The following is a 12,110-nucleotide window of genomic DNA, read 5'->3' on the forward strand; positions in this document are numbered from 1 at the left end:
GGGGGGGGGGGGAGGACGCGCTCCGGCGTGACCCGCATCGCCGCGAATGACACAATAGTAACGACGGCGGCCGTTTGCGTCTGGTCGTCACTCGCTTCCCACACTCTGCACGGGCCGTTTGGTTTTGGAGGGAAAGCCTGCTCGCTGTTATCAGCGAAGATACACGGGCTTCCTCGCAGGGTTGTAGTAAAATTGATTGAAGCCCCAGCAGTCCCCAGCTTGTTGAAAATCACACGCTACTCGTGCAGGATATTCCTCTCTACATGCGTGCGTGAAAGAAGAGGAAACGCAGGCCGAAGCAGCTGCAGTCGACTCCCCCTCATCCTATCCCCCCCCACCCACCTTTACCCGCAGCCTTTCCTCGCTTGTGCCCAGACAGCGGTTGATGACGCTGCAGTCGGGACTGGGGCCTATCTCTCCGGCTCTCCCTCCCTCCCTCCCTCCCTCCCTCCTCTTTCTCTCTCTCTCTCTCTCTACGAATGAAGGCTGAGTGTATTTATAGTCCAGCGTGTCACCCGGCATCCAGCAAACGGGGGATTACCTCGGCCACGATGAACAAGCAGGGCCTAATTCAGAAACAGGCACTCGCTCGGTGACTCACGGCCACACAGGCCCGGTTCACCACCACCACCACCACCACTACACTGCTGCTGCCGCTGTTGAGGTATTTCGCTGCATGTCTGTGGAAGCGTGTTTGTGTTTGTCTGGCAGGGTTGCTCATTACTACGAGGCGCTCATCAAATGAGTTCATTCCTGAATTCGCAGGCTTTTTTTTTTTTCTTCTTCTTTTTTTTTTTTTCCTCCCCCGCACATTGAGTGCACACTCCTCGAGAATACAAGGAGGTCTACAATTAAAGATTAACTTGCTTCATGTTTGCTCGCAGCGGGTCGAGTTGCAGCCAGTTCACACGTTTCTAGTGTTTTTTTTTTTTTTTTTTTTTTGCAGCGGGTCAAAGTCAACAAGAAAAGCGTTTCGAAATTGAAAATTGAAAGTGTTTTCGTTCCGTTTGTTTTCACGTGTCGGCCGTCGCTGATGTTTCTCTGTGATGCGCCGACAACGTCTACCTGCTGTCATGCAAAGTCGCGCTTATACCCCGTTCTCCGCGCTCGTTTTTAGCCTGGGCTCCTAAGTGGATCACGCTTTAGTCACCACATCAGAACTTGTGCAGGTATCATAGCCTTGAGAAAAAAAATAGCTGTCACCGCCTGTGCCATGGCAACATCCTGTTGGCTGTCGGATTTCATTTTGAAATGAATGTTTCCACATGCAATTTACAACACAACTGTGCAGAGTAATAAGAGGCTGCTGGTGTTATTGAGATTTACTCTTATGTGTACTGAATTAGTGCGTTTGATTTTATGCGTATTACAGATATTAATCTGTAATATCTTGATTATATTTATTGGACTTTCTTCGTATGTTGCTCTTCCTATGACTTGTCCTGCCAGTCGTTCGGTTCAGAAACTACTCAGGGCTCCTTTCTATATGTTGATGGTGTAGCTTTGTCCTTTGAGGGCACAGTCATTGCTGGTCTTGAGTGTTACATGAGAATAGAAAAAGCTGGGTGGCTGTTGATGGAATTCGTTTTGGCATGTATGAAAATAGGTGCCCTTCTTGTTGGAGGAGCAGATGATACTTGATATGTTCATGTCACTGCTGAATAGAAACGATACGTAGGTTTGGAGGCTGGTAACTTCTCTGTACAACCATCCCTTCAGTCACCACCTTCCTCATCTCGTCTTCCCGTTCCACCTCCGAGCTCCATCTCCTTATCGCTTTAATAGGAAGTGGATTTCCTCACGCGACGCAATACGTTGATATCACCACGTTGCTTCACGTGCTGCTGCCGGGGCGGCAGTTTGAATGAATCGTTTTAAATGTCATCACTTAAGCCCTCTAACCAAAAATAGCGGGTTGTTGTGCTCGAAGTAAATCATGCTGTCGGCGCTGAGGTCACCGCGAGGACGGAGGGTGTCCTGGTACAGCGCGCCGCTCCGCAAAATCCCACGAGCCATCCTCCGTCGTCTCATTTTAAGTGTAGAGTGCGGCCGCCGTTGTCTGAGCGAACGCTCTCTTTGACAGCCCGCGTCGTAGATCCTTTTTGACTGGGTCGATCATCAACAACAGCCGGTTTGTCCTCCTCCGCCTCCGGAGACACGTTAAGTTAATTTCCACATCACTGCTATGATGCATACTTCTTTGTGCTTCCAACAGAAGCTTTAGTGTTGGATGGAGGTCATGGTCAGTTGGCTGTAGTAAAGCTTGTGCGCGATCCCGCCGTTGCACAGAGCGTGCTCATTGCGGTTATGTGTTTAATTGTATTCCCATACAAAGGAAAGCTGCAGCCACTTCCTTATTGTGGGTAATAGCCACTATTCGTGCTGTGGATAAACTACGATTTATTCTTGAAATACTTAAAATTTAACCCTTTGACGCCCACACTAAAAAAAACCCAATCACAATTAAATATCATACATTTTTAATCTATATTAATAGCGTGAACTGAGTATTTTGACTCACGATTCATACAAAATAAATATCGAAGCTGTATATTTTCGAGGCATCGTCATCTGTTAAAAGTCATACATCTCAAAAAGTAGGTATTAGTATATATAATGTGTTCACACGTGATTAAATTTATGTATCTCACAAATTGAATGACTACAAAATGAGAAATGAAGGACTTTATTGTCTACTACTACATAAAAGGTTAACTGTGTGGTGACAGTGCCAGGTAAAGGGTTAAGGTAAAATGTTGATGTTTAGTTTAGGGCGTATAATTTCTAATCCTTTAAAGCTCAACGCTACACAATGTGTTTACAGAATCTATTTCTAAAGCTTTCTAATGCTCGGAGCTCACGGAGACAGAAAATGACAAACGGACGAACGTCCCAGCTCTTTTTCATTGTCCTCCTGATCAGGTTTTGACTAAAGGGATTACAGCGTGGCCCGTGCGTGTGCGCTTTCTTAAATATAACCTGCGTGCAGTACAAGCTGCTGTGTTGGGGGAGTCGGAGTGATGTGTTTCCCCGAAGAGAAGTTTAGGATTTGTTCGTCCAAGTTCTTTGTTCTAGGTCGAGCTGTTCCCGCATAACTTCAACACACGCTCAGACTGTCATTGGCTTCTTGGGAGTTTGTAACAACAAAGAAACACGGCTCATGGCAACACTTACTTATGAAAAAAAAAAAAGGTGCATTAAGTTTTAAAACGGTGCTTTATCTTTTGCCTTTTTTTCCCCCTCCACACAGATACTTGGAGAAGTATGAGAAAGTCCACCACTTCGGCGAGGATGATGAAGAATCGCAGCCGGGGAATCCCAAAGCCTCTCTTCCAATCGGTGCAATTCCCAACGCTTACAACTACCAGCAACACATTGTATCAGGTACGCGGAGACTTGGCATTCGTACGCCGTCCACACGCTCTCTTGTCCTCTCTGTCTCGGTCACACCTCCATGAGGTAAGCGCTCGCTTCCTCTAACAGGCTTTCTTCTTCACCGCCTCCTCTCTTTTCTCTCTGAAGTTCATCTTCTTTCTGTCACTCGCGCTCTCGCTCTCTCTGCCCCCGGGCCAACTCAAACACTTAATCCACACGCAGATTCGATTACAGCAAAGCATCACTTCATCAGAGCTGGGTGTGTGATGCATGGGGAACTGGTCAGCCCACAGGTTGAGCATATGCATCGGAATGTGACTCGACTCTAGCTGTTCCTTCTTGTCTCTGATAGCGTTAGATATGAAACACTTTCTCCTCGACAATTCACAAATCTGCCCTGGTCTTTTTTTTTTTATATATATATATAAATGCACAGCTTTTGTGCTTCTGTTACAAAGCAGGCTGCATTTTTTTTGTGGCTGTGCAGAACCTGAACTAGTTTCTGAAAAACAAAACAAGAAAAAGTTCTTTCTGACTTTGAGCTGAGTTGACTGGAAACTACTTGTACGCTCACTTCACTGTTTCCAGTTATGTTTTGTGTTAGCTTAGCTTAGAGCCAAGACTGGAAATGGATGGAATGGCTTATTATTTCTTGGCAAGGTGCAATAGGTGAAATTACTTTTTCTTTTACATTTGGACAAGGTTGACTAACTGCTAGCTGTATCCAGCTACACATCCAGGGTACAAACATTAGTGGTGTTAGCTTCAAAGCTAGCCCGACATTCCCGCTCAGTCTCAAGCTGCTGCTCAGTTCAGAGTTCCCCACACGTCATCTGAGCGCTGTTTAGTTTATTAATTTTGTTCACAACTAAATTGTTACCATCAAAGACGCGAGCTCTTTAGATTCCGCTGTCGCGCCTGCTGTAAATATTGACAGTGAAATACGTTTTAACAAACAGTTAACAGCAATTAGAGCGTTCGTCAAGAAACACATGTCAAGCGTTTTGTTGCTCTGATTGGTTGCAGGACCGTCTAATTGCTTGCAGAGGTTTTAACATGGCTTGGAATGGCATGTCACCAGACTGTAATTGCAGTAGCACTAACTTTAGAAGAATCAGCAGCGTGTATCGGCCGTCGGTCAAGGCGGATGTGAAAAAAAAGGAAAGAAAAAATCGATATCGACCCTAGAAAAAAAGTCCATATCGGCCGATCTGTAGTACTGAGTCTACAGTGCTGAATCTCAAACTCACAGCAAGTAAGCAAGTTATTGTTCCTGCACCCGGTCAAAGCTATGTCACCGTCTGCTTGATGTAATTCAACCAGTACAAAAACTGCGTCATGTGGCAGTGAGAAGTTCAGAATTTTAATTTTTTTTTCATCCTTGATTTTCATATTTTTATCAGGTTTCTCTTCAAGTCCTTGGCCACTTGTTTCACCTGGTGTTTTTTTTTTGCTCTCCATCTCTATGGTGATCTTTATTCATAAAGTCATGACGCAGATGCTGCCTTTAAACGTCCCGATCGCCTTTGTGGCAGTTTGACACAGTCGCGTAGATTTGCGGCTTATGGTAATTTTAATATCTATTTCTCTGCTAATTTGTTATTTTGATGTATGTCGGTATGATATCGATTTTTCTTCCACTGCGTATGTTACATTATTTCCATCTTTATAGTGTAGTATTTGGTTTAGCATTGACGTTGGAGCTGGACTTGTTACCTTGAACGTATCGAGACATGTGTGACCTGGGGTTTCTCTAATATCGTCTCAGATGAACTAAACTAAAGGACCTTTGGTTGTTTTGAGCACTTGGCCGTTTGTCCAGCATATGAACTGGACATTACATTCTTTTTATTACACGACTCATTTAATTCAGTTTCACCTTGCTAAGCACTGCTGTGTTTGAACCAAGGCTATGAAGCGTGCAGTAATTGTCTGTGCCTGTTTTTCCTTTTCTTTTTTTTTTCTTCTTGGAAGTTGCCGACAAAGACCTAAGCGTGCGCTAATCATTTTGCAAAGCCGAGCACGCAGCTGTTTCCACAATGAAAAAGCAGCCTCTGAGTAACCGCGTAATATTTCAAACTAGATGCTTTTTGTGCCACTGGCCGGTGGTCGGCCGCTCGTCCGTATTGTCAGGCTCCGCTCGCACGCAGCGATCCTGAGCCGTCCATTAGCCTCACAGCGCTGCAGCGTTGACCGCTGGGCTGCTCTCCGAGGTAATTGACTGTCCTGACAGCAGTTATTGATGAAGGAAAGAAGGAAGCACTTGTTGGTTTTCCCTCCGCCTCAGTTTAGATTAGAGTCTCCGGCCTTTTAGTCGCAGGCTCTTTCTCTAACAATCAGTCCTCTGCCTGCTGAGCTAATTGACTCCAAAACATGAGCGTGGTGGGAAAAGGCAGACGGCAAACTGTAGTGGACTTCATCTGCAGCTCTAGTTTTTTTTCTCAATCACTATGCGGAGGACTGTGACTTTACACAACACATATTGTATTCATAGTAATATAATGGTGAATGTAATGCAACATACTTGTGAAAATACAGCTTGAGCTGCAACTAACACGTTCACTTAATCTGCTGATTGTTTTCTTAATTTTCTTAAAGTTAACTTTCTCAAATATCAGAAGAGAATAAAAACTGCCATAGGAACAGACATTTTTTTGTCTCTGACAGTTAGCTGATGTATTGTTGGTTTAAATTAAATCTGGGAATAGTTCATTCTTTTATAAAAATTGCTTTCAGTATCGTTTTATTGTATCTTTTCATTTTTTTTTTCCACTACACCCAGAAATGAAAGAATGTAACTAGACAGATAGCGAAAGTTCGAAGCCAATATTGACGCTCGGATTTTGCGATAGCGACACACAGTCTTATGCAGATGCCTCAAATTTCCGATGGACTGCGTAGATAACGGTGGCAGGGTTTCTGAATGACCTCGAACTCAGTTTGTGCGTTTTCTCATTTCGTCAAATTCGCACGCCGATCCACATTTATCCGGAGGAAGCTCGTGGCGTTTGGTTTCCCTCGTTCTGATTTTCCTGGACCTTTCTGAAACGCGCAGTGTCTCTACCCCGGGCTCTCAATTGAAACGTGAGTGGGAACGTTTAGGTTGATCCCGCGCTGTAATGGCTTGGCAGGCTCAGCCGCGGCAAGTTATTCGACAGTTCCTCTGAAAGTCTCGCATAAACTCGGGTTTTGCCCTGTTGTCTCCGAGGCCCGCGACAACTGTTAATTCATTTTGCTCATAAAGCCCCGTCTGTCTGTCTGTCAGACGTAGTTGTAGCACATCAGTCGTCTGCTCCTCCGCGCAGCGCTGGCTCGCTGCAGGTGTTGGAGGACGAGCGCAGACGGGGCAGCCTTTGAATGGAGCTGCTATTATATGAACTCAGCTGAATTACATTTGCTGCACAAACCTTTTCAACATGGAAATCAAATTCACTCAGCAGGACTCCCCTCTCTGTTATGATTGGTTTCCAGAGGCAGCAGTCCACAAAGATACAGCATCAAATTGAAATACCCACTGCATGGAAAATGACACCTAATGCTCCCAAAGTGAGGGATAGCAGGAAATCAAACAATAGCACGAGAGGGAATATTGCTGTCTTTGTTGTCAAGATGACTGCACTTTCCCTTCTTCTTCCACTCAGGAATGTTTTCCCACATACTTAGATTTTCAACGTAGGGGTATTTTAATTAAAAAAAAAAGGCCATCTTGGAAGTCCAGTCAGACAAACTCAATTAAAAGTTAGAGAACATTTGTGTTCCAGACTCGTTTGAACTAAGGAAAGCTTTCGCTGATCAGCTTAATGCCCCGTTTGGTTTGGTTAAAACACAGCTGAAGGACAAATAAATCTGAGCTAAACTGGATGAAGGTGTGCCGAGGCACCAGCAGCACAGCTGAAAGGTTTCCTCTTTACCGTTAGAAACGGTGCCATAAAACATCAACAGCCTGTTCATCCTGTGCCGCTTCATTCCGCTCAGGCTTTCATGTCCTGTCAGTAGGGCTGGGTGTTACTACTTTCCTGAATCGATTTATTTCGAGAAATTTCAGTTTCACAACAGCTTTGCGGGTTTAGATAGCTGTCATTAGTTTCAGGCGGTTCTGATATTTCCACTATGTTTCGTCTGTACATCCCACACGCGGCTTTTCTTTCCGTCTAGTTCCTCTCTTGCTTTTAAATCCTCACTGCTGCCGCACGCGAGCTCGCCGGCCCGACGGTGCCCTCGGAGTCGGAGCCTCTGTCATGTTTGGGATCTTTATCACATGGGAGCTAATGTCATTGCGCGATCTCACGGGACGAGTCCTGCAAAACCAGGATTATATAAATCGATATCGGATCTTTAGCATGAAGGTCAATTTGATTTAAACCCAGCACTACACGACACCGGTTTATATTTCATCAGCATTATGTTCAAATCAATGTGCACTACAACACTTCTCCATTTTAAGGACATATGAGAGCTTCTTTCTGCAAATCCCGCCCAGAAAACGAGGTGTACGACAATCCAGCCTCCTCTCCGCTGCGCCTGGTTTTGCTAAGTAATATGCGTAATAACCCTGAAGTGTCTTGTCCCCCCCGTCTCCCCTCAGACTATCTCCGCCAAAGCTATGGGCTGTCTACAGATTTTGTTCCCCCGTGTGACTACAACAAACTGGTGCTGTCTCTCCTTTCGGGCCTCCCCAACGAAGTGGACTTTGCTGTCAATGTTTGCACTCTGCTTTCCAACGAGAGCAAGCACGCCATGCAGCTGGACAAGGACCCCAAACTGGTCACGTTGCTGCTAGCACACGCTGGCGTCTTCGACGACTGTAAGTTTACATCACTATTATTACTATCAAGGTTATGTTACACTAAGTTTTGCTTTAAGTCTCTATTTTTATCGTATTTCTAACAGGTCATATACGATGTCATTTAAAATCATTTTCCAATGATTAATTTAGTAGCCATTATTTTATTTTTTTTTAAATGATACAGCCCCACAGAAGGCCCATTGTTTAAGTGTACGACTCCAAGCATTCTCCCAATTCGGTGCTTCCCTTTTTCACCTCTTTGTTCTAGGATTAAAGGTTCTCTCTTCTCAGCTCCTCCTAAATATAATTCATCAAAGAGGGAATGTGGAACAAGTGAAAAAAGGAAAAGTAATACCATGCTCCCTCTAACCCACCCCCTGTGTCTTTGTAGCACTAGGCAGCTTCTCCGGGGTATTTGGGACGGACTGGAAGGAGAAAACCTCCCGGGACTTTGTCAGGGTAAAGTATTTAAACAAACTGTTCAATTTGTGTGTGCTGCGTCTCCTGATTTGGCCATTTGATATGCCGTTTTTACTCCAAACCACAGAGGATCTGTGCGGTGTGAAGAACCTCGGGGAGCAGTTTTGCTTCTCTGAGGCATCTTTGACTCCAAATGGAATCGCTTTGATCTCAGTCTGTTTAAAATTCATGCACGAAAGTCACATCAGGACTCAAAAAACAATACAACGCGGCAGTTAATGCGTTCTATCGTAAGATATTCTGTTCTTCAAGAGGTCAGAGTCAACCAGTAAATTAAGTCATCCAGTTCTGACTGGACCAGAACGATCAAATGGAGCAAGAATGTTTTTTTTTTTTTTTTTTTTTTTAGACAGGACAATAAAAGCTGCTTTTCTGCTCTGGTCCAAACAGCAGTAGTCTACATCTGTGCGCCGTGCACGAGTGTAGATAGTGTTACAGCAGATCATACTGTAGAGGAAGACAGAGACTCTCTTTTCATTCTTTTACCCTGTTACAATTTATTTTCAAACCTGGTGTCCTGTGTGCATTTTTCACCTGCGTGTTTCTATTTTTAAAAAATAATTATTTTATTCCTCAGGAAAGCGGCGCTATATTTGTTCTGCTTTCATGCTTTACACACATGTGCTGTACTACTTTACGTCAGGTTCTTGCGCATTAAAGGCACATCAGACTTTTGTTTCTCTTGACATTTTTGGAACCACATCCTGCGTTTATATACGAGTCAAAATAAGCATTTGAAACGGCCGTAGACAGACTCTGCGATTGGCGTCGGCCGATGAGGGGTCCTGCCGTCGTTGATCAGCTGCAGCAGAATTGCTGACCGGAGCACGCCTTCACTACTTGATGCTTGAGGATCGCCTGCTGATTAACTGACTTGAGTTATTGGCGTCCGTTTAAACGACCCGCTAACACGTTCTTTCCTTGAACAGTTCTGGAAAGAGGTGGTGGAGGACACGGAAGTCAGGGAGCTGATCTGGGATAAGACCAGCCCGGCACAAGGTAAACACATTTGGTTCTAAAAGCCTCAGAAAGGGTACACAATTTGCATGTCCCCATTGTGCTTTCACTGACGACATATGCGCACATGTGCCGATCATATTTACTGTTTTTCCTTGTATCTGTTAAAAAGAAGTGAAGTGGGCTTTGTCCTGTTTTTAATCTTTATTCCTTCTCGGTGCTGACACACATTCTCTTTACAAACTCACACAAAAGTCAAAAAAAAAAAAAAATACATGGGGGACACATGCAAGACGACAACACAAACACGCTTCATTTGAATCCCGCGTTGAAGTGCCAGCAGCGTTTTCGCTCCCGCTCTCATCTGCCGTGGCCTCTAAACGGCTCCTTCTCTCTGCAGATGGTACGTCATGTGAGGGGCGCTGGCAGAGCCTCTTCCACCCACCGCGGAACCTGGGCATCAGCGACATGGAGGCCCAGCGGGTGCTGCAGATTGCCGTTATCCTTCGCAACCTCTCCTTCGAGGAGGCCAACGTCAAGCTGCTGGCGGCCAACCGAACGTGCCTGCGCTTCCTTTTGCTCTGTGCCCACTGTAACCTCATCTCACTCCGACAGCTCGGCCTCGACACGTTGGGCAACGTGGCTGCTGAGGTAGGAGTGGGTTTGGGGTCGGGGAGAGTGAGAACGATTTTTCGGCGTCTTTTTAAAAGTGGGTGGTATTGGCGTGTGTGGTAAGCACCTAAAGCCGAAAGGAAAATTTGCTACTAAATGTAGGTTACGCTGAATAATTTCTACTCTAAAACTGTTTTAACTGAAGTTTGATAAGAGGCATTTAATATTAATACGATATCAGTGTCATTTGGAAAAAGTTTTTTGCATTATTCAGTGCAGTCTGACAGCTAAACCCCCACCCCTCTATCTAGTCATAGAAGTAGCTTCTGCACCCGTCAGGTCTGTCAAGTTGTAGACTTCTCCAGATTGTACACGCATTAGGCCGTAGTAATAGCAGTGCTCAGCATTGGAAGAGTTGATGGTGTTTGTTTTTGTAATCCTTTCCAAATCCATCAAAGAAACAAAAGGAGTGGATTTGACAGAGTACTACAGTCTACTCAAACATGAGCTGCATGTCCAGCTAAGTCGCTCACTGCCAACAGAGTTATGTCCGAGCCCGAGGAGCTTCACTGTGACTCATCTTTATTATTAAAGTGACGTTAAGTAGGTAGCTGTACATGATATCATCGTGATGAGATTACCAAATAAATAGCTGTTGGATAGAAAGGACACGTTTACTTTTGTCTGCACTGGTATGAAATCAAGATCTTAAGTTTAAACCTGCATTTGTTGTAATTGAAAACTCTCTGTGTAAGAATGGATTAACTGCTAATGTTGAGATATATACACACTAGCTAATGATAAACTTCACAATAGTGGCTCACGATCCTATCTACATGTGTACCAGGTTCATTTAGGGCAGGCCAGTGGTATGTTTAGAAACATCATCAGCTCTAGCTGTAGGTACACTTTCTTAAGAAATGAGGACAGATGGTTTGCTGGGTCACTTCCAAGCACTCTGCTTTTTAGAATAACATTTACATATTTATTTGACCGTGGTGAATTATCATATATTTTGTTGCCGTTATCGGCATAGACACACTTTGAAATGAAGAATGGAGAGAAAGCTTAAGTGACGGTGAATACATTACAGCATTTCGCCTCAGGTTTATTTTATAACTTTGAATACTATGAAATTCACACTGATGAGCCTGCACTCTATTTTGGGAAACTGTGCACAGGTTCTCTGATCAAATCAGTTAATCCATTGATGTTATTAATTGAATGGTTTGGGTTAGATATGATAAATGCTTTGTTTAGTCCTTTAATATAAATAATATCAATACCATTGATGCACAACGTCAAGTCCTTTGTGTCACAGTGGAATTATTGTGCTGTACTCTGCTTTAAAATGCATCAGCAAAGCCATTCACCAGGCTTAATGTTGCAGCTCTTGTCAGCTGACTCGCTGGTTGATGGGATCGCTGGATAAATCTTCTGACTTCTTGCAGCTCCAGCTGGACCCCGTTGACTTTCGGACAACGCATCTGATCTTTCACACTATCACCAAATGCTTGATGTCCAGGGACCGGTTCTTGAAAATGAGAGGTGAGCTTTCAGTGTTTGCTGCCTTGATTGGTGCCATTAGTCGGACTATTTGCTAGGAGATTATCTGGAACAGTGAGACTTCTTAGAATGCTGTATCTTAGGGTAAATGTGTTTGCATCTGTGTGCCATTTAGCCATGGAGATCCTGGGTAATCTCAGCAAAGCAGAAGACAACGGCGTGCTAATCTGTGAGTATGTGGACCAGGACTCGTACAGGGAGGTAATGATGCTCCTCACCCTGCCTGACCTCATGCTCCTCATGGCCTCCTTGGAGGTGCTATACTTGCTGGCGCAACTCGGAGAAATTCCCTGCAGCAAGATCGCCTCCGTCGACCATAGCATAGGTATGAATC

At 44.4% G+C, this 12,110-nt stretch overlaps 1 protein-coding gene across 2 annotated transcripts in view; it reads left to right on the forward strand.

Moving 5' to 3' along the window:
- The window catches only part of arid2 (AT rich interactive domain 2 (ARID, RFX-like)), a 31,688-nt gene that overhangs the window by 7,536 nt on the left and 12,042 nt on the right, over positions 1-12,110 (forward strand). For both annotated transcript variants that reach the window (XM_047575297.1, XM_047575296.1), the window contains 7 exons: positions 3,251-3,384; positions 7,961-8,179; positions 8,553-8,620; positions 9,571-9,640; positions 9,999-10,249; positions 11,662-11,758; positions 11,892-12,101. In XM_047575297.1, the coding sequence (XP_047431253.1) occupies positions 3,251-3,384; positions 7,961-8,179; positions 8,553-8,620; positions 9,571-9,640; positions 9,999-10,249; positions 11,662-11,758; positions 11,892-12,101 (1,049 nt within the window). The remainder of the gene's footprint in view (positions 1-3,250; positions 3,385-7,960; positions 8,180-8,552; positions 8,621-9,570; positions 9,641-9,998; positions 10,250-11,661; positions 11,759-11,891; positions 12,102-12,110) is intronic.

This window comes from Mugil cephalus, chromosome 22 (genome assembly GCF_022458985.1).
Source record: "Mugil cephalus isolate CIBA_MC_2020 chromosome 22, CIBA_Mcephalus_1.1, whole genome shotgun sequence".
In the NCBI taxonomy this organism is placed as follows: Eukaryota; Metazoa; Chordata; class Actinopteri; order Mugiliformes; family Mugilidae; genus Mugil; species Mugil cephalus.